The sequence below is a fragment of the Sebastes umbrosus genome, chromosome 1 (assembly GCF_015220745.1).
Source record: "Sebastes umbrosus isolate fSebUmb1 chromosome 1, fSebUmb1.pri, whole genome shotgun sequence".
In the NCBI taxonomy this organism is placed as follows: domain Eukaryota; kingdom Metazoa; phylum Chordata; class Actinopteri; order Perciformes; family Sebastidae; genus Sebastes; species Sebastes umbrosus.
This window is the reverse complement of record NC_051269.1, coordinates 16816190-16838576: the sequence shown is the minus strand read 5'-3', so window position 1 is coordinate 16838576 and position 22387 is coordinate 16816190. Positions and strand designations below refer to the sequence as shown.

Sequence of the window (22387 nt, the reverse complement as noted above, 5' to 3'; positions counted from 1 at the left end):
AAAAAAAAAAAAAATCAGGTGAACTAATAGATGCTTCTAATGACTTCATATTGAGAAATAGCCTGAAAGAAGTGAAACGCTTGTGTATGCATTGCATCAATGACCCTGTTGGGGGAAAAAGGCTCAATGTTTATTGAAAGTGCCGCTTTTCTATTTTCATTCAATTGGTGTTTCATTTGTGGACGGGGATTGCAGTCCCGACCGGCGTCTGCTCTGATAGACGCGCACACACACACAGAATGAGTGTCTGTTTAATGGGCTGGGAGCCAGCACAGTGATGATTTCCCTGGAGAGCGGGCCACCGCGAGCGGAGGCATTGCTGACTGCTGCAGAGCCACAGGTAGGCCAGCGTGGCACCACTGAACTAGGAAGGAACAGCTGCCCACCGACCCCCTGGGAAGTGTGGTGAACCCACTGAATGGATGGCTCAGGTGTGTTAGACGCACAACAGGACCTTTCAATACATCTGCCGTGGCACCTACTTCAGATTCACTGCCTCCTGCTGCCCTACCACTTACCACTAGCCTCTCACCAGGCTGGACCTCTCTGCCTCTCTCTCTCTCTCTCTGCCTCTCTAGCCTCTACATCCATCAGGAGCACTTTATTCACATGATGCACTGAGCTCTGAAGTCCACTGAAGCAATAATCAAACACCATGTTATTGCATTTCATAAAACACGCTCTGTTTGCTTCCTCAATCTGACGCTACCTTCATCAGTAAAACAACAGCACAGATTATTTGTTTAAACATTTAGACAATACACATTTAAGCTTTCCTGACACGCAACCTCTTGCGGTTTTGAGTGTAATTACTATCCTCTTAAAGTAGCAAATGTGGCGTTGTTGAAATGTCACAGAAACGATTAGGAAGGAGGTTGTGGTGGACGGTTGGGGTCGACAAAGCATGTGACTATGATGAGGTAACGTTAGGGAAAGATTGCGGTTATGGTAAATATGATATGCTAAAGGTATGGTCATGGGTTGAGCCTCATTTATACTTCCGCATTAACGCCACATCTATCGCTAAATGATTTCACCAAAATAAGAAAAAAGATGGCTCTGTAATTTCAAATACTGCTTTGAGGTTAGACTGCAGGATCTGAAAAGGATAGTCTTTCTACAAATATATGTGCATAGCAACCACGGTGTAGTTTAGTTAAGGGAAAGAGCATGGTTATGCCAAATAAAATATGGTTCCGTATGGTTAAGGTTAGATAACTAAAACACTTGAGAAAGACTGTGGTTATGGTTGATAAAAAACGCAAATGCCAATCTCCTGCATGACTGCCAGATGCACCACACGCCCACCCACCACCCCCCTGCTACATTAAGAACATGCTACTTCCTGTGTTAGCTATTGACATAAATAGTGAAGTACAAAATCAAAAGATAAAATTCTGCAACATTGGTTTCTTTTAACCTTTACGTCGATGGTTTTCCAACTTTTACCAATTGGTTTTAGTAGCCTAAACATAACCACAGAAAACACTCATGACTCGTTTTTGGAACAACACTGTTGTTTAGATTTAAAGACGTTTACTCAAAAACACTTCCTTCATCCAAAACTCTGTATATTTCATACTGTATATCATTTGCCATGTACTGTATTACTATTATTCTCCTTTCCTTGTCTTTCCTCATATGCCTCCAGTCTTATTTTGGCCCTTATATGGACATCTCCTGAACTGCTGAGGCTAGCATTGGTAGCACCTTCTCTACTAGATGTTAGAGGAGTAACTGTAAAAAGGGAAGGTGAAAGCAACTTCACATCCTTGGATAGCTGCAGGGGAAAGAAAATGAAAGCGGGCAGAGGAGTAGGGGGAGACTACATACATCTGAAAGGTGTTGCAGGAGAGAGGGAAAAGAGGCGTCCAGGCCCTCAGGCTCTGGGACACCCTGCCAACCTGCTTAGGCTGGCAAAAACCAGTGTCGTCTTTTAAATCACTTCTTACAGGAATGTTTTATGCTCGCTAGTACGACCAGAATCTGTTGCACATCGAAAACTATATAGATCTGTGGTCGAGCGTTTATTAATTCCTTATCGGAGCTGCACCTGTCTTTGTAGGCGAGCTGATAGGTCACTGTAGGACCACATCATCGAATTCAACGTCTGTTTTTCTTAATTTTCTACAGTAGATCAATGGGATTTCAATATTATACAATACATTATCAATGCATATAACATAACATATGATGCAACACATTTATGTAACAGATTTGTGTTGCATTTTTATATCTGATTTAGTAAGAACTGAGAGAGGTAAGGAATCTAGGGGGAGAGGAGAGGCAAGAAAAGAAAAGGAAAGAATAGGACATGTAAGGAGAGGTGAACAGAGGAAGGAAAAGGAAAGGAGAGGAGGAAGGAGATGAGGAGGGAATTGAAAAGGAGGGGAAAGGAGGAAACAAGATGGCAGTGGAAAGGAGATGAAGGAGACGAAGAAAGAAGAGAGGAGAAGAGAGGAGAGCACACTTTCAGTTGTATTACTGTGGAGGCAGAGACAGAGGCATGAAGTGGAGCGGGTGAGGTGGAGGGAGAAGGGGAGGCTAATGACAGCGAGGGAGGCAGACTGGGAGCTTGTAACGGCATCTCCACGCTCTGCTGGCCAAACACGAGCTGATAGGGCAAATGTGTTTCTGCTCAGGTGTGCTGAATTATTAAATAGACAGCGAGAGGAGAGGCCAGCGAACATCAGCCTCCCCGACCGGCTGCGGATGAACCAGTCACTCAGCGGTCAACACGCAGAGTGTGCGTGCGCGCATGTGTGTGTGTGTGTAAAAGCGTTATCAACCATCCATGTGTAAAACACTGACTGCTGTAGCTAAACGTGCTCTGTGGTGCTGAAGGCTCACCACCATGAAATAGCGTATACATGATGTTACTAGAATATTCTAGGTTAAAAGACTCCACAGAGCCTCATGTGTTCCCACCAGTTGTGAAACCTCCATTTAGCTGCACTATCAGGTTCAAGGCTAGAAGTCTCCTCATCCACTAATGCACATGTGCTGCTGAAATTCAGGTCAGCAGTAACCTGGATTGGATCAAAGCAGAACAGGTGTATTGAAAATGGACTCTACACTGTAAAAACTTACCTAGAAATAAGCAAAAATAATGATGAATCTAGAGATATGTGAAAGTATCGAACAAGACATCTGCCAATAATGTAAGAAAACAAGACTTTAACGTTTTCTTGGAAATCAAGGCACTATAAAACACAGCTATTAACTATAAGAGACTTCAGAAATTCAGGCTACAAGTTCCTAAAGCCAGATTATTTGCTTCTCAATTCAGATCATTCAAGTTTGATAATATAATGCAAATGGTGCTTGACAAGACTTTTTAAAATAAGATTGAAGAGTCTGAAATAAGATATTATGACTTGATTAATTCATGAGTTGATGGACAGAAAAATAATCAGCAACCTTTGTCATTTGACTGTAAATTGAATATCTTTAGTTCAGTTAATAAAAAAACCCCAAATAAACAGATTAATCAATGATGTAAATATTAACTGCAGCCCTTCTACACCGTAGAACAAAAACCTCCACTTAGCTCGTTAGCCTGGTGTCTTAACTAAATGGACAAAATGTGAAGTGTGAAATCTCAGTTTAGCTCCGCTGTGAACTCATGTGCGTCGCTGCTGTAATATATAACATGAATTGACATTAATCAAGATACATCCTTCAGAGGGGTGTCGACGTGAATACTGATATGATGCACCGGTCTAATGAGAGAGGGAGGGTGCAAGGGGAGGGAGGGTGAGGGCAAAGATATGAGCAGGGGTCATAAAACACAAGGGAGACACATTTATATGCGGAAACGTTACGCTGTTAAAAAAAAAAAGGGGGACAGAGCGCGTATGGAATAATGCTCCTGTAATTCTTGGCAAGAGCACTCGTCTAGAAAATTACTTGAATAAACTCGCCCTGAAAAGGTTCATGATTTGTATTGTGTTAAGTTTGGTCGACACACAAGACTTTATAGAGCAAATAATGAAGGCCGAGTTAGAAATCTTGTCATTTTCATGCACACAGATTTTAGGTTCAACACCCAAGACCATAACTAAATCAGCATTTATCATCTAAAACAAATAGCACAAATTAGAGGTCTCACATCCAGACAAGAATTAGAGAAGCAAATTTTCATCTCCAGCCAGATACACGACTGCAAAGGTCCCTTGTCTCGTCTTCCCATAAAGATCATTAGACAACAGCAACATATTCAGGACGACGCTGCCAGATTTCTAATAAGAAACCAGGGGAACTGAACATATTACTGCCGTTTACACATCTTCCTTACTAGCTTCCATGTTGTTATGAAACAGATTTTAAAGTGGTGTTCTCGTTAATCCAGATCAAAATACATTTCTAATAATTAAGAATATAAACCTAGCAGATCTCGCTGATCTTTAGGAACCAAACGTAGCTTATTGAGCTGTTATCCTGCAACTTCTTTATTTTATTACATTTGGGGAACTCACTGTAACTGCACTGCATTTATTGATTTTTGTTTGGCCACTTGGGGGGAGCGTGACAAGCTGTAAAAACAACACTGACATATTGTTACCTTATAAAGTTATCATACTGTGTTTGTCTATTTACTCAGATCGAGAGCAGCATTAGCATTCTTTTGGAGTTGTGTATCTGGACACCTGGTGAACGTAAATCCACAATTCAATCTCATTTTAGCTCTGTGTCTGGTTCTTTAGCTGCTAAATCCTCCACTATATTCACCAGCTATAGTTGCTAATTTTGTCTCTCTGCTATTTGGTGCTTTGCAGGTATAGCTTGGTGGGTTATTAAGAGGTTTTTGCTGAAAACAGCTGCCTGCTGCTAGAAACAACGCCAGTGAGAGCAGAGTTCATTGATAATTCTCTGTGGGTTTTTCACAAGTCATTTGATCGACTGGTATTATAACAACTTTTGATAAAATTTTGTTCTTATGCATTACTTTGCCTTAAGTAAAACACTTTAATAACCCGTGTTTGAAAGGTGCTATTCATTTAAACTTGCCTTTTTATGTTAGATTTCAAATGAGTAAGGTCAGAGGAAGAGAAAATCGGCGGCAGATTAGCTGCGACTGGTTTCCATTTTAACCTGCGCGACCTCCAGACTGCTCCCTCATGTTACATGCCAACCAAATCTCTAATCTTGGCTTTCACACTGCGACAAAGAAAGCCCGCTGCCTCGCTCTGCCTCCCTCACAACTCACTCACTCGCTCGAGGGACCGATGATGAAGGAGATGGAGAGCGAGGATGAGAGAAGGGGAGTGGAGCGAGAAACAGAGGGAAGGCGAAAAAGAGTAAGAGAGAGAAAGAGAGAGAGAGAGAGAGAGAGAGGGGTGGGTCGCTGTGTGAGCGATAAAACGCCACAGGCTTCCTTAATGAAAAGCCTCTCATGGCGATGGAGAGATTGCCTGTGGAATGGGCTGCTGATTGGAGAAGCAGCAGCTTGGTGTAGCGTGCAGACTAATTAAAGTATTAAAGGGGTTGCGGTGACAGGGGGAAGATTAGACCTGCTCCCAGGGTTAGCCGAGCCGAGGGGAGTCAGACAAATACACCTTACATCTGGGACAACTGTGATAATGGGGGAATATACCACAAGCAAACAGTGAAGACATTTTGAACCAATGCTGAAGTCCCATGTGGACACTGTGGTTGTCTCAAGCTGCTACCTGCAATATGTGAACAATCAGGACAGAGAGTAGCTTAAAAAAGAAGGTTAGGTCACCCAAATTACTTCTCTTTCTAGAAACAGTGTCCCTGTCTCACTATCAGCTGTTTTCATAAGGACCATTTCTTCCATAGAAAGTAGTTCCAGTGGAAAGTGTTCGCAGCAAGGTGTGTGGATTATCTTGATGAACTGAGAAATTGTTTCTGGAAAGAGAGGTTGCTATTGATGTTCTCAAATGTAATGTTAGATTGTATTGGGCTGGAGGCAGACATCTCAAAACCTGTGTAAATAAAACCAAATCTATCTGCACCACTAGAAGGGAGTGGAAACATATTGTATTATATTATATTATTATTATGTTTGTGTTAACTGACCTTTAGAATATGAAATGTTGCTGTGGTTTGATAGCATTTGTCATCAGGAAATGCAATTTGCTCAGTTGTCACTGAGACCATTTAGTTTAGTTTTACAGCTCTGTGAGGCTGTACTATACTAATGTCACCGGCTAACATGCTCACAATGAAAATGTTAGCATGCTGAAATTTAGCAGGTATAATGTTTACCATGTTCATCTTAGTTCTTAGTTCTGAATCAACTTTCAAGGCCATCAGATTGAGTGCAGGTTGTTGATTTGTGGTTTGGAGTGAAATGTCCCGACAACCACAAATGTCAACCTGCCAGTTAGAGGATCACCAAAGTCAGGGGGCTTCATCCTCTGGGCTAAATGAATATCTGCACAAAATTATAGCGATCCATCCAATAGTGGAGATATCTTAGTCTGGACTAAAGTGGTTGACTAGAGCCATGTGGCTAAAAATACAATACTCAGGTCATGTGATAATAACTGAACAATCAAACCATCTCACTGACAAATGAGCAAACTCCATCCGCGGACGAGATGTGGCTGAAATCTCTGAAAAAACTAGAAGTAAGTGGACCTTGAGTTGAAAATGTGTTGTCAAGAAACCATTTTTCTTTTTTTATGCACATCTGTTTGTTCATGCTGCAAAGATACACAGGCAGAAATCAATACGGCCATGAGGATAATTGTCCCTAGAAACCTTATCTCCACTGTCTGTTTGAAATGTGTTTCCACTGAGGATCTACTGTATATCTACAGGACTCATCTGGATTCACAGCGGGACAATTAGACAGTATATCAGCTAGGTGCACTGGCATCCAAGGTCATCATTCGTTATTTACTTCAAGGTGAGAAACAAGAAGGAAAACCTCACTGAGTGGAAGGAAAAGTGACACATGTGAGGAGAAAAGTAAATATAAGGGAGAGAAAATATCAGGCTGATTGGGCACCTAGGAAGACAGACTGGGTCAAAGGTCACAGAAAAGCTGTCAACCTGTCACTGCTGTGGCCACTCACAATGTCTAAACTGTGTTTTACCTCACATGCTCTGGAGTTACAGAGTTACATGTTAAGAATATGGGAATCAGTCCACTTCCCACCAGCCCGTCGGGCCAATTTGGAATAACTTCTTTCATTATTTGCATTATCGTCATCATTATAAGCATCTCTTCTCATTTCAGCTTTGCAATTTCACATCTCGCCTTGCTGCTACCACCACCATTTCCCACAGGATTAATAATGTAGCTGCCTGTCTGTCTATCAAATGCTGAGAAGTAAACTCCTTCCTGCTGGCATCTCAACACCCAACAGCAGAAAATACCAGGGGATGATGTGGAAGGAACTCATTAGTGAGTGGCATTTAAGATGCAATCCAGTAACACGAACAGGGGATTTATAATATCAACAGAGAGTGATTGACAGGTTCTAAACTGGTGGAGTTTTTCCTTTATCTCCAGTGAGAGTGTTAACCAAACAACCATAAACTCTGCTATTAGGGATTCATGATGTAACGGAAAGTACAAATCTATATTTGGTAACATTTAATAATCATCTCCTGGCAACAAGCACAACGACCCTTCCTCGGGTGAACAAGTTGTCCAGGGCGTGTGATAAACAATATTACAGCAAATGTACATCGACAGCAAAGTGATGCACGCTGCATCATACTGAGGAATGAGTCAGTCAGCTGATTTTAGTAATTTGTTTTAGAAGGAATGATTTTCGTAGCTAAAAACCTGCCCTTTTTGTGCATTCAGCTTAAACTATCATTTGTACCTATCAAAACTATCAAATTGTATATTAATTAGTCTGTTCTGTATCAAACTGGTCCAGCAGCAACATGACGCATATTTAAAAGTTTTTGCAAATAGATGATGAACACCATCAGTTACAAGCGTCACAATGCATAATGGGAAACACTACCCTTTCTTATTGTACACAATGACCTCAGAAAACCCATTAGTGCTTTTGTTTTTACCGCAGCACTATTTAAACTAATCTCTTGCAGTTCTTATTGATTTTCAGTAGAAATACAAGGATTTATTAAAAGGAACAGGCCAGGACCTGATTTTTATCCAGATTATACATCCTCATGCATTGAGAAGTTGTTGTGTTTGCTGCTAAGACAAAGACACAGACCTAGTTTACAGTACATTAGGTCCTCGGAATGATTTACATGAAAGAAAGAGAAGATAAAAATGGCGAAAGAGTATGCATGCAAAAATATATAAACTACTAAGTGGTTCTGACAGAATTTGTATTGTTATAGCCTAGGTGTTTGACAGTAAAAAAAAGATAGATTCTTTGACTTTTTTGAAAAATAAAACTATTTAAAACATTGTTTCTGTATCCAATCATTATTCCTATGAATTACTGATTTATGGATTGAAATCACAATTAACAAAACCCTCTGCTACAGCCAAATTTAATTTACTAAGTCAAATGGTGTTATCTCTGCAACATGGGATGTAAGCATACATGTACTGTATGTACGGTTGTGTGCACTGTGTCGTATGTATTTTGTCAAATACCTTGACGGGCTTCTTGCGCGATGACTCAGCCTCGTTGTTCTCGGCCTCCTCGTGCTCCTTGCTACCTTGGGGCAGGTTGGAGTAGTTGGCCAGGCTGCTGAGGAGAGACGACACCATGGGGCTGGTGTCCATCTCCTCCTGCAGAGATACAAACACAAACAGGAGGGCAGTGAGAGTCAGTGTTTTCATCAAGGTTTTAAAGGAGATGCACTACTTCAAAGACTGTGAGCCCACATCTCTGGTTACAGCTGTGCTTTTTAACCCTCTCAGCCAGCCATGTGAACCAGGTAGTGCAACATTAATTCATTCTTAAAATAATTAATATTAAGTGTACTGCGCTTGTGGATAATTTACTATTTCAGGTGCTGTGTAACACTGCTTTTGTAAATTCCAACCCATCTGGTAAAAAAAAAGTGCTTACGCAATAAATTGTTTTCTTTCTGATTTCTTTTCTCTTTTCTTGTTTAATCTAGAAATCCCACTGAGAGCACAATGTAAAAACATTTGTGCAGCGCTGTGTCAAATTGCCTGGCTGAAGTTCTTTCCTGTAGCGGTGGGATATTTGCTTACATTAACCTGAGGTTTCAACATTGCCCTTCACACAGTAATTACCCCCATTAATAGATGTCAGGGCCCGTATTCAATCACTGAATTGTGAGACTGAGTGTATCCTGCTTCTTACGATGTCTGATTGTGTGTGTTAACAAATCTCTGTGTGTGTATGTTTGTGTGTGTGAGTGTGCAGAACATCGGACTGTACCTCAAACAAGGCCATGTTCTTGCCGTCATACTGCTGGCTCTTCTCTGCGGCAGCATCACTACTGTTGATGAAGGGGCTGCTCTCCTTGGGGTTACTGTCACCTGGAACAAACAGAAACACACACACCACTTTTAGACTGGACTGAAATAAAGAAGATCACAAAGGTGCCAGTATAATCTGTAATGCACAAACCAGACATGAGCTTCTTCATGTCAAAATAACACTTGTGTGCAAGAACAGAGCAACTTTTATTAATGCATTTATTGTTTAAGCGATAGAAAGACACACACTCAGAAAGCTCAAACTGGAGGATGTCTGCCAGGAAGAGGAGGGGAGGCTTTTTCTTCTCCATAAAGTGCCCACAGTGAGAAACGCAAGAGGAACAGAACCAAAACTAATGGAGCGTGCAGTAACAATATGTGCAGTGCTATATATTCCATATGGCCAGAGGAAGAAACGCAAACTGGAACATCTCAATCAGTTTTTCACTACAGTGACAAACAAGGAGATCCCACAAGTTTGAACACTAACGCAGAGAAATAATAAGAAATGCTCGGCAGCTTTTTACCCTCAAAACAAAGAGCAGTAGAAAGAAACAGTGTGATGTTATTTAGGTGACAGCTTGCTGTAGGCATCATGATTCCATCAAGAAGCATCTGTCCACAAGTACACAGTCTAAAGGCACAGAGGCAAATCACCAAAACAAACAATGTGGGAAGGGCAGCGTCCAACTCTTGGGAGAGATCATTGACAAGACAAGCTCATTGATTTCCAATTGAGGTTTGAAAGTGGAAGACAAACATTTTGCAGTATGACTGTTCCACTAAAATAGTATGAGCAGCAAAATAAAAAAAACAAAACTCCTCTTATTTCTCTTTCCAGGTTTTTTTTGGTTTGTTTTTTTCTTTTTGTGCAGAATGAGAGATTGAGAGAATGAGCCGACCTTGTTCGATGTTAACATGCTGATAATGCAAACGTGACACTTTCTGAAGTACTTTCCGTTTGTATAATAACAGCCCTCCAGCAAATAAGCTTGTTTATTGCCGGGTAGCCACAGGAATTCACAAGTACTTCTTGCTTCATTAGCTGAGGTTAATAGATGTTGGAAGTTTTGGACCTTTAAACTTTTGGACATTTTAAACAGGTATGTTTATCTTAGAACTTGCTAATGGGTTAGAACTGCAGGTGCTTATTGTAATACACATAATTGAGGTAATAAATATATTTTCCTGTGCTGCTGGTGCTAGAATTACAACAGCTTAATTGTGCCACCACATTAGATAGCCGTTGAAAAATATCTCAAGGTCACTGCTGATGTGGAAAGTTAAATCGCTACAGGGCGTCCGATAAGAGCCGACACAGTCGCTGTTTCTTAGTGGAGGGCTTGATTCACACACTTGAACCGTTTCTTTCTTGTTGCCATATATTGAAGGTGTGTATTGAAGGATAGGTGGGTGTGGTTCTGAAACAAATGTGAAAGAAATATATAGCATATTGGACCACAGTCAGTAATAGGCTTTTACATGTTATGGAGGAAATCATCATTATTTCCCTTTGTTACTTAACTGCCAAGGTGATACAATTATAGCACAGAATAATTCCACTACAACTACCATAACCCAAATTCTTCAAATTGTCTATCGTGGCTCCTATGCATAGCATGAACTACAATTGCGGTGGGTAATAACACTAATAATTATTTAACAATGGTATGATATTTAACTGCATATAGGCCTTTCTGAGAGCAGACATTTTGACTTGTCATAGTAGGAAAAGCACAGGTGTTACTAATAACATTAACGACAGCTCCATTTTATTCAAGTGTTCCATTTCATTAATTACACCTGTCGGCCTATGAAGGTTACATGTACATCAAGTCTTAATTAGTAGCACCTGCGCAGCTTCTTGCCTCACTGTACACAGCGCAGGTAGTCCAGTGCAGTCACGGCAATTTTCAGCAATTAAATGCACCCTTTCCCATAAATTCCTGTATGCCTTGTGTTAAATAACTCCAAAAATGTTACCAACTAAACCGCTATGTTTTAGAAGCAATTAAAAGCTTACAACGTCCCCCCTTTAACGTTAATTGGTAAACTACTTCTCCCTCTTAAACTAACATTATTTCGAACAGAAAGTCCTTGCTCACTTTCTTGTAGGCTACGCACACAATGTGCTGCACTCCAATAAACTCTGGCAACTGAAGTCCCGAAACCAAACTATCGAAGGTTATTTTTCTCTGCCTGCCACTAACAATAATTAATTGACAATTAAGGAGAGCTGCGTCGTGCTGCTGCACATGATTGGTTGGACAAACGTCAATCAATAAAAACAACCAATCAGAGCCATAGAATATAAAACAGTCCTGCATTCTCAATCTGGCCTTTGTACACCTGTGGTGGCTCTGTGGGTTCATAGAGGAATGAGTACAAATAAGAGAGCTACAACTACACTTTCATGGATGACATGGAAACTACAAAAACTGTATTTAGTCAATTTCGGCTGGGTTGTCTGTGTGTACATTTGTTTATTGTCGAAACAGCATGGAGCAGGTTGAAGAGAGGCTCTGTAATCTTGTTTTTTTTATTATTTTTTATAGTAACTGTGATTGAATTTGCACTTTGATATCTAGAAAAGCCATTTACCATCTAACTTTTTTTTCTCGATTAAATCCACAATCATTAAGTCTATAAAATGTCAGAAAGATCCTAAAAGTGATTCAAATATTTAGTTTCATCCGACCAGCAGTTCAATCCCCTTAAAAAAAATCTAGCCCGTGACGGGAGACTTTGACCAATCACAGGCCATTTCATTGAGAGAGCGTTCCTATTGGCTGTTCTCCGGACATGTGACCTGAACTTGGCGTTCCTTCAACAGATTTCACAATGGCGGCGGCATCACAAACTTTCTAATTTTACAGCTAAACAGTACACTACAAGATGATTCTGAAAATATTTGAGGCAAGAAATAGGCATTAACGTAATATAATAGTGATTCATATTTGATCAGTGCTGCCTAGTTTGACCGTTTGGTCGGAGTTCGCGAGTGATTGGCAGATGGACAGCAGACCTCAGATCAGCTCTGACTGCTTGTTTTCCTCCGGTGAAATCCTGCAGATGCCGTTAGGAACACCGGAGGACATCGAAGGACACAGAGGCACATGACTTTTTTTCAGGTTACCTGTGTCATGTTCTACTGTCACAATATAGTGACCGTTTTATAAAAATGTCATTTTTTTCATCATACACAGTGCGCTTCAATCTCACCTACTTCAGCTTTAAGCTTTGATTAGCCACTTGAACTGCCTCCTGACCAGACGTTTGCTCTTGTCTAGAAAAATAATTGAATCCACAGTCACTTTGTTCACCAAGTACAGTGAAGGTCTTGGTGGCGGAGGCCCTACAGAGTAAGCTGTCTTATTTGCGCCTTCCCCTTCGAGCGTCTCTGGAGGGAGACAGCAGATTGCTCTCCTTCTGGCTCTCGGTCCTGTCTTGGACCGAGCACCACGAGACCAAGTTATTTATAGCCGGGATGCTGCAGCCATGTGCCATGACGTCGGGGCACCGCTAACAGCCGGCACACTGTTCTACAGAGACGGAGCAATAGGGCCACTCAGACAGGGACACCGAGAAAAAAGGGGCCGTGCATGAAAAGAGCACAAAAGACAGAAGCAGGCAGAGGAGAGGTTAACACAAAGAGATGGAAAGCAAGAGAATGAGGGTGCGGATGAGAAGATGGAAAGAGACACAGATAGATGGGGTGAGAGCGAATAGTGACAAGGAGAGAGATATGGGCTCAGACAGACAAAGACGAGGCAGCCAGACCTGAAATGGGAACCCGCAGAGGGAAAGAGGCAAGAGAAAAAACACACACTTATGTCTCTGGCTGTAAAATGTAAAAGCTTCTGCTGCACTTAAGATTCAGCTCACTTTGACCTGCAGGTTAAAACGTACACAGGCGGTTAAAAGGGAAGCTCCAGCAGAGGGGTTTTCAGAACACGTGTATTATTTAGTTGTTTGTTTAAAACTATTTTTATCTCTTCAGAACAAGTGAAGACGATATGGCTCTGTGATACAGGAGTACTACGAGCATCTGTGGAAACGAGTATCAGGTGTTCACCTATGAACATAAAGGGAGATGTACTGTATGCACTAATATATGCACACACTGAAACCACTTGCTACCTAGTTACTATATTTATTTTGTGCCATTTGTGCCCTTGCCCTAATTCAAAGCACTACATCAAACTGTATGTAATGCTGTACGTACAGTACGTCGATAACTTGAAATGTTGATCAACTTACTTCTGGTACTTACAATAGCACATTTGCTGCTTTTTCTTTTTTTTTTTAATCAATGCAAATTGATTTTTGTGGGTTTTGGACTGTTGGCTAGCCAAAACAAGCAATTTCATTGTGTAACCTCTGAAATTATTGCATTTCAAAGACTAAATGATAAATCAATGAACTGATCAATTAACAGGTGAATCCATAATAAAAATAATTGGTTGTTGAAGCCCGAATGCAAAGTGAACAATCATTACACAGGATCACAGGATAGGTTAACTTAAAACTTAAACTTGATCACATTCATCATGTACATCGGTACATACATGAAATTTGACCTCTGCATTTAACCCATCCTAAGTATTTTCGGAGCAGTGAGCTGCTGTAAAGCGCCCGGGGAGCAACTTGGGATTCAGTGGCTCGCTCAAGGACACTTCAACATGTGGACAAAAGGAGCCGGGGATTGAACTGCCAACGTTGCAGTTAAAGGACGACCCGCTCTGAGCTACAGCTGGCCCGACGTTTAAATGCTCCTAATACCAAATCTGATCTGGGGAAGACTTTCTGGTTTCTGGTACCATGCACCATACGACTGGAATAAACTGCAGAACACGATTGAAGTTAGATACACTAAGTGGTCTCAGGGGTATTGAAATTCCACTACTGATATTTTAAATAGTTCTGATTGTTTTAAATAGTGTGTGATGATTGTTTCACGTGACTGACTTGTCTTCTTACATCTCTATTGCAAAAGAGATCTCAATGAGACTTTCTGAACAAATGAACCTGAACTAATTAAACAAATAGGATCATGGAGGGAGCTGTGACTGCAAAATATGTTGGCATGAATCAGCAGGACAGTAAAATGTGACAGGTTATAATGGCTGTAATATACACCTGCATGAATTTGATTGGACGTTACTAGTCAGCTGATGGATGTGGTGAGGCATAAATGAAACAGCTGATACTAATCACCTAATGCACACATGTAAGACTACACTTGATGGTGCAAAATCATTCATAAGTGTCTGACGTCTCAGTTTTCTACTTACTAGATTAACCTATGGAGTGAATAGTGAATGAGTGTTTTCCAGAAACAAAGTACCAACACACACTAACACACAGAGCATTTCTCAAAGGATGAAAAAAGACAAGTGATCTTACACACACATACACACACTGTTGTATATCTGAAGGGCTAATGCCCGAAGACAACTTCTCTATCCTAACACTTATCTCTCCACGGCCCATTTCTCCTCGTCGCCTAATAATTAAAACCCCACCATCAAAGGAATGACGGATACCCCCGTTTTGGAAAAATGACAGTGCCTAAAAGAGTTTTGCTCTGACCGCATCCCCCAAGCAGCTTATCCCCCTTCAATCTGATGGGATCCGTCCAACAATGGCTCTCGCTATCAAAGCCTCTCCCTATCTATGGTCAAAATCCAGAGCTTTACTGCTCACTGAGCATGCGATCGTCTTCCAAATCCTCGGCAAAACAAAAACACCGAATCTACACTCTCCTCTCATTTTCTTCTCCTAGACGTTTTACAGTTTACTGTGAATATACTGAAACTCATGCACTGCTTTACAACCTAGTTAATGTGCTTTACTGTATGGATTAATTTATTGTGCTCACTGTATTATTGTTTCATATTCAAAATGAATTGCAAGGATTATTTTCAATGTCGTCACTGTGATGTTCAGAGCAGTTGTACGAGCTTTACAGCAGCACACACTGCCCTGGTTTTCTGCCAGGTTTGGCAGAGAAGTTCAAGCAGCATCAGCAGTAGAGCTGAAATGATAACTCTATTAGATTTGAACAATTTTGATAATCAATTGATACGTTTTCAAGAAAAAAAGCCAAACATTTTGAGGTTGCAGCTTCTTAAATGTAAAGATTTGCTGCTTTTCTCTGTTTAGAGGGCAATCTATAGGATTTACCTTGAACTCTGGGAAATATTGACAGGCATTTTTCACCATTATATGACAGTTTATTGACTGTTTCATTGATTAACGGAAAAAAATAGTCAATATTAGGGCTGCATCTAATGACTACTTTCATTGTTGATTAATCTGTCAAATTTGGTCTTGATTAATTGATTTGTCTATAAAATGTCAGAAAACAATGAAAGATGCCATCTTGTTTTGTCCGGCGACCAACGGTCCAAAAGTCAAATGCCATTTAGTATCACATAATGAGAACATGAGAAGCCTGAACTACACAAACACAAAAAAAAAATATTTATCAAAATAATTGCTGATTCATTTTCTGTTGATTTATAGATTTATCAATGCAAAAACAGAGGTTATAAATATATAAATATGGATTTAATTAAGTCTTTGATTGCCCTTAGTTATGTGACTCTACTCTTCTATCTTCAGTGTCTTCAGAGGGAGGATTGGGAAACCAAATTTTATATATGAATGTAATAATTATGCAAAAATAACAAAAACAATGATGCTATTGTTTACCTTCTGATGTAGTCTATAAACTCTAATTAGAGTAGGTGTATTTGTAGGATTTTAATGCTTTACGTCCTAAGCTCCACCACCACGCACACTATGACACATTTCATGTTTTTACTCATTTGCTGTGAGAACAATGTGAGAGTATATATATATATATTTTTTAAAATACTATGTACAATAATCATATTTCATGATTGGGTAATATAAGTATGATCAATCATTGTGTTCAAGAAAAATAAACATTCAGACTTGGTTCACTGTCAGATGTGCTGTTCCACTATAGTGTATTCTAGTAGTAGTCCAGTATGAGCTCCAGCCAGGAGTCAGGACTCTTACAGTGTTTGAGAGTAAATATAACTTTTACTATAATGAGTGTAGGCCTGGCCCACTGCTCTCACTCGGACAACTCACAGTTTTCCAGCAGATCTTTGAACAGAGCCACAGAGGATTAGTTGGTGAGAACTGTTTGACTTTGTTTTATTGATCCTCCTTGTGCAATGGTGAGGTTGCGACAGTCACGGTTATTACTCTCTCTCTCTCTCTCTCTCTCTCTCTCTCTCTTTCTGCTCTGTGTCACGCTGCCATACTGCTCTTTCTCTCTGCGGACCAACTTGAAGGGGAAAAGCCAAAGCGCTAGATGTTGATTGTTGAGGAGGTGACTCAACAGAGGCTCAGAGACCACTTGTTGATTGGGCGTATGAAAGTTTGAGTGTGTATATACTTATGTCATCACGTATGTGATGGTGCATATGCTTGGCCCAGACCCCACTGACGGTGTTTTACAGCAGCAGAACAATGGATGTGGTCAATTATTCTTAGTTTGGCCAGAGATGTGAAAATAGGGACACGTGAAATACGATAACTGAAAAATAAGGCTTTTTATACACGTCCAAAATGTATTCGCAGCTTCTTCATGTATGAAAGTAAATATAGACGATCCTTTTTGGCTGCTAGTCAGACTCACGGTGGAGTAAACAGTGAGTACATGTGCTCGCAGAGACGTTTAATTTGTACCCAGAGAGAAACGCTTTATCTGGTGGAAGAGCGAGGAATTTAAATGGAATTAGTGGGATGGAAACAAACAATTAAGAAAAGACAGAGTTGGATTTTCTGGCTGCGTTCCCCGCCATTGTTCCTTGGTGCATCGCCAAATCCGAGCGGGTCACGAGTTCACTCACTGATTCTCTCGTCTCCTCCGAAACGTCACCACAGTAACACATTAATTCACGTCGGGCAATCAATGGCAGAGGTCTCTCTCCCTCCCTCTCTCTCTCTCTCTCTCGGCGGTTGGGGGATGTTGGGTGGAGTCAGGTGAAGGATTAAGGTCACTTTAATCTAAATTCCAGTCAAATCAGGATTGACAGTGATTTACATGAACCCAGTCCAAACATATCCATGTGCAATTCTGGAAAAAAAGAGTTTGCCTAAAATGGACCTTCAGAGCTTTCAGTTACAGGGCAGATTAATATTATAAATATAAATGTCAGATATAAAGATGTAGGGCTGGGCGATATGGTTAACTTTTTCACTTGTCTCACTTTATTTCGGACAATTTTTTTGTCTCGCTGCTCTTTAATATTTAATATGTATTCAGTCTTAAAGGGATAGTTCGGGTGTTTTGAAGTGGGGTTGTATGGGATACTTGTATATAGTCAGTGTATTATAATACTAGATGGTGGTCGGCACGCTCCCAGCTTAAAGAAACAAAGACCGGCACAGGAGCAAAGCAATGTACTGTACTGGGGGGAGCAGCAAAACGTATTTTAGCAACCTAAAAAAAAAATCTATATAATTTTGGTGTACGTTTTAGATAGAATATTTTCACCACTTTACCTTGCCGTCAGACAGCCCTTTCCGACGGGTAACTGAAGCTGTTGTATCCATCTAGGCTCTCGCCAAAGGCACCAGACTCCACTAAAAAAGACCTTGCAGAACACGGGGGATGCTGGTCTACCGCTGCCTCGATCGGTGAATCCGAACTAACCAAAGTCATATGGTGTCATACTGGTGTTTTTGCTTGATAAGTCACTGAAACAAATACTTGATTATCGAAACAGTTGCTGATAATGTTTATGTTGATCAATTAATCAGTTAATTGACTCATCGTTCCAACTTAAATAACTTATTTTATTAGTTTGTAATTACAATTTTCTCTGTTTTTTCTGGACTACAAAAAACAAATGTAAAAGGACGACAAGATGATCATATCATCACGAATCAATAAAGGTCAAAGATGATAAATGATAATGTTAAATCATTGCGCAGCCATAGACCTATAAATTGGCTTAACCTTTCCAATTGATTCAAACCAAATACAGTATATACTACCTCCCTCAGCATAAAGTCAGTCAAATCGTTTAAAGTCCTGACAAACAAATATTTGCAAATGCCACGTTTGCCAGGTTTATGACACAATCATTGATTATGTTCTCTACCAGCTGTAGACATCTATTTATATCGAGGTACGAAGGCTAGAAGAAGTGTACCTGCTTTTAAAAATACTGCATTTACAAGTGATTTAAAAAGCACAAACATAATGTAGGAAAAATATAGCAACAGCATATGGTTCCATGCCCACATCTGCCCCCACACGGTCATAAATAGATATTCTCTTCCTATCATGGCTCCAGCACCACATCAGAGACACAACAGCAGCCTTGTATAACGGGATCTCACGCTGTGTTTTCTCTCTCCCTCTCCCACTCTCCCCAATCTTGCTCTCTTTATCCTTCTTCTCTGCTGCTGCTGCTCTCACATGATGCGTTTTTCATGGTTATATTTATGTGGGGAACACGCGAGTGTGGATACCTACGTACATTTTCTCCTCAGTAGTGCTGCAGGACAGGACCTGTGCCCTGATCAGTATTCAGACTGGTGTTTCAGCTCGGTATGAATTTTAATGCAGCCTTGCTTCACAGGGTACGACTTTGACACAGTCCCTTCTCTTCAGCCCCTCAACATCTCCAGCAGAGATCCTCGCGCATGATTGGCTCCTGAGCTGACGGCAAGCTGATTGGCTGAGAGCCGAGGGAGGCAGGAGGATGCCTGTGCATGTACATGAGAGTGTGTAGCAGCTCTTAGCATGTTGACCGGGCCTCAACACATGTCACGGTGTGATGATGAATGTGTAGGTTCGGTCCAATTTCCCCCTCAATGCCGCTGCCTCGCCTCTAGCTGTGCACGTCAGGATTAATTTTTGTTTAATGGCAGGCCCCTGCATCGCCTTCCCAGCAGCATCCTCTCTATCTGACATCGGACGTAGAAGGTGATTGTACGCAGGAGGAGACTGACAAGCAAATAAAATTAAGCCATCCCTCCCTCCTTTATTTGTTACTCTCTGCAACTATAGCGTCTGACTGGAGGAATATGGTGACAGAGGAAGATACGCAGATGTTGTTGAGAGGTGACAACTGCCAGTTATGAGATGATGAGATTGAGAATTTTATTCACTGTATATCATGAGGATACTTTTTTTTCAATAAACTCTTATCGTTCTTTGACAAAATTCAATTTATTCCTCTGCTTCTGTTTTCACATTATCACAGGATACCATTCAATAATCTGGAGCGCTAATATTTGATAGATAAGAATCTTCTTCCATTTGACACAAAAACACAGATTATAAAACATATTAGTACCCTTGTTAAAGTGTCTTGGATTTCTATACATCAGATAAGAAGAAATAGAGAGCTGGCAGGCATATAGACAGTCGCTGCTACACTGTAAAAAAATAATTTTAGATAAAAGAACGGTGGCCTTAAACACTGGCCTAAAGAGAAACTTTAGTCTGCTGGATCAAGAGCGTAACTTTCGCTTTTCAGAATCATACTTTCGTATATTCTAATTTTTCATTTACAGTTCCAGTTTATTTATTTTTCTAAATTATTTTCTAAACATCTTTCTTTTACTGTCCATCTGCCAAACTCCAGATGAGAGAATCTCTGAGTTGATCAAAATGTTAATATGCTCATGTGAGTAACCTTCATTTCAGAATCAAATTCCTTTTTTAATTACAGATAATTCCACAAAGAAACACTGGATCACTCAATGATAACGCAGTAAAAGACAGTGGTCTTTGTAGTGAATATTAGGGGTTTAGCGATACATCGATCTGGATCGATATATCGATTCAATGATCAACTTTCCACTATCATAGATGCAAAGTGAAAATATCAATACACATCGTCATCTTTAAGATACGCCTTTATTTTGAAATTCTTGAACAGGAGGTCTATTTTTATTATTTTATTTAAAAAGTTTAGACTGTTTTTCATTTAAATGTCTGGAGGAGCCCAGTAATACAATTGTCAAAATCTAATTTTAGTTGTTTTTTGTGAGTTGATATAAATGTAACTGATTGTGTTAAATGGACATATGATATCGTCTCATATTGATCGCAGGCCCCTGAATTGAATCAAGTCGTGGCAGACTTTGTGATTTACATCCCTAGTAAATATAAACATATAAAATTACTTATTAAGTTTAAAACTAACCAAACTAAACTAAACTAAAGGTTAATTGCCTTGACTTTGGAAACAGAAGTTTATCATTACATACCGATATTTATCAAAGAAATTATAGATGCTTACATGGTTAGTCCATTCATAATGAAAATATTTATAGTAGGGCTACGACTAACGATTACGTTCATTATTGATTGATCTGCCAATTATTCTCTCAATTCATTAATAAGTTGTCTCGTCTGTAAATGTCAGAAGCTAACGAAAAATGTCCCGTCCAACACAATTTTCCAGAGCCTTGTTTTATCTGACCAACAGTCCCAGTCGCAAGACGATATTCAGTTCACGATGATGTAAAACAGAGAAAGGCAGCAAATCCTCAAATCGGAGAAGCTGGAACAGGCTTTTTAAATGATTAATTGGATATCAAAATAGTTTCAGCTCTACTTTACAGAGCTTCTGAAACCAAACCTAAATCCCCTCGCGCTGCATTCAGGGAAAATAGCTATCACATGCACACATAAGCACTCTCCTCTCAAAAGCTCCCATTACTCCATTTCAAACCCAAATTTACTTACACGCTGGCACATCAGCGTTTAAAGTTTTAAAAACCAAAACCCTTCAGCTCTCCGCAGACATGCCTTGGCTTGTTCGCCTGTCCACGAGCCTTTTAGTGTGTTCGCTTCAAGAGAAGTGTCAGGCAGGCAGGAGGTGCGGCGAATGGCTAGCCATGTAAAGCCAGCAACACGGAGAGCCCCGGTGGAGCCCGGCTATCAGCCTCCCTCAGGTGCTGGGCTGGCTATGGGAGAACACCCTGTGTCATGTCAGTCGGCTGCATGCCTTCCTGCATGCATGGAAACGGCCTGTGGGAGAAGCTGTAGCTGTAGCTGCCTACTGCTGCTGTAATTGGTGAGCCACGGAGCCTAACAGAGTTGGAGGGATGAAGGGGAGAGATGAAAAAAATAATAAAAAGTATGGCGTGGGCGGAGGTGAGGGAGTGAGAGCGGCAGGGAGGGAAAAGGATTGAGTGGGAAGAGAGGTGAGGTTGGGTAGGATTATACACTGGTGAGGTAATTGGTAGAGGAGCAAAGGTGTCCCACACCTGCTATCTTTTACTTTTTTAAGAACTGCGTAGCCCAGGAGGAAGACACAGGGGCAAGAAGCAGGTGGGAGAGAGGGAGGTGACAGGATGGGAGACACGATAGCAGCTGGGAGATTGACATATTTTCACGGAGGTCATGGATTAAAAATTCACCCCAACTTATCACATGCCAGGAAACCAATTTAACTCGGAAACATAATTTCCTCCGCAGTGCCAGGTCCGGACGCGGAGCCAAGCGCTATCACACTTTTATTACATTTGGCACATTTTGGGACAAGGGGGCTCCTATAAGAGGGTTCAGCAGCCTGAGACCGGACGACGAGAGAGGTATCTTGGCTGAGTCACAATTTGAGAGAGAGAGAGAGAGAGAGAGAGAGAGATGGGGATGGGTGGATCCAATCGCCTGCAGCGAACTCTTATAGATGGCAGGGATGTTTTATGCGATGGCTCGGTCTGATCGAAGGTGACAGGGCTATCATCTCTCCAGGTCTGCAGCTCTCTGGCCCTCTGATGGAATGCTGGGGGTGTGAATCGAGGCGCAAATTAACACCTGAGTGTCTTCTCTGCTGACCGATCCCCCTCCCCCAGGCTGCGGCCATGTTCTCCATCCTCACCCCGCCTCGACTTCCAAGTCAAGAGAGAAAGCAATCTAGCCAAAGCCCGCAGGACAACAGAGGGAGGGCACGTCCTGCTCTCCTCTCTCAGCACCTTTCCTCATTTATTTCATTCTCTCTCTTCTTCTTCTCC

General features: G+C 40.9%; 1 protein-coding gene across 5 annotated transcripts in view; it reads right to left on the bottom strand.

The window, feature by feature from the left end:
* slc12a5a (solute carrier family 12 member 5a) overlaps positions 1 to 22387 on the bottom strand; it is a 176521-nt gene that overhangs the window by 44540 nt on the left and 109594 nt on the right. For all 5 annotated transcript variants that reach the window (XM_037784970.1, XM_037784962.1, XM_037784979.1 and 2 more), the window contains exons 2-3: positions 9324 to 9424; positions 8564 to 8701 (exon numbers count right to left, since the gene is read on the bottom strand). In XM_037784970.1, the coding sequence (XP_037640898.1) occupies positions 8564 to 8701; positions 9324 to 9424 (239 nt within the window). The remainder of the gene's footprint in view (positions 1 to 8563; positions 8702 to 9323; positions 9425 to 22387) is intronic.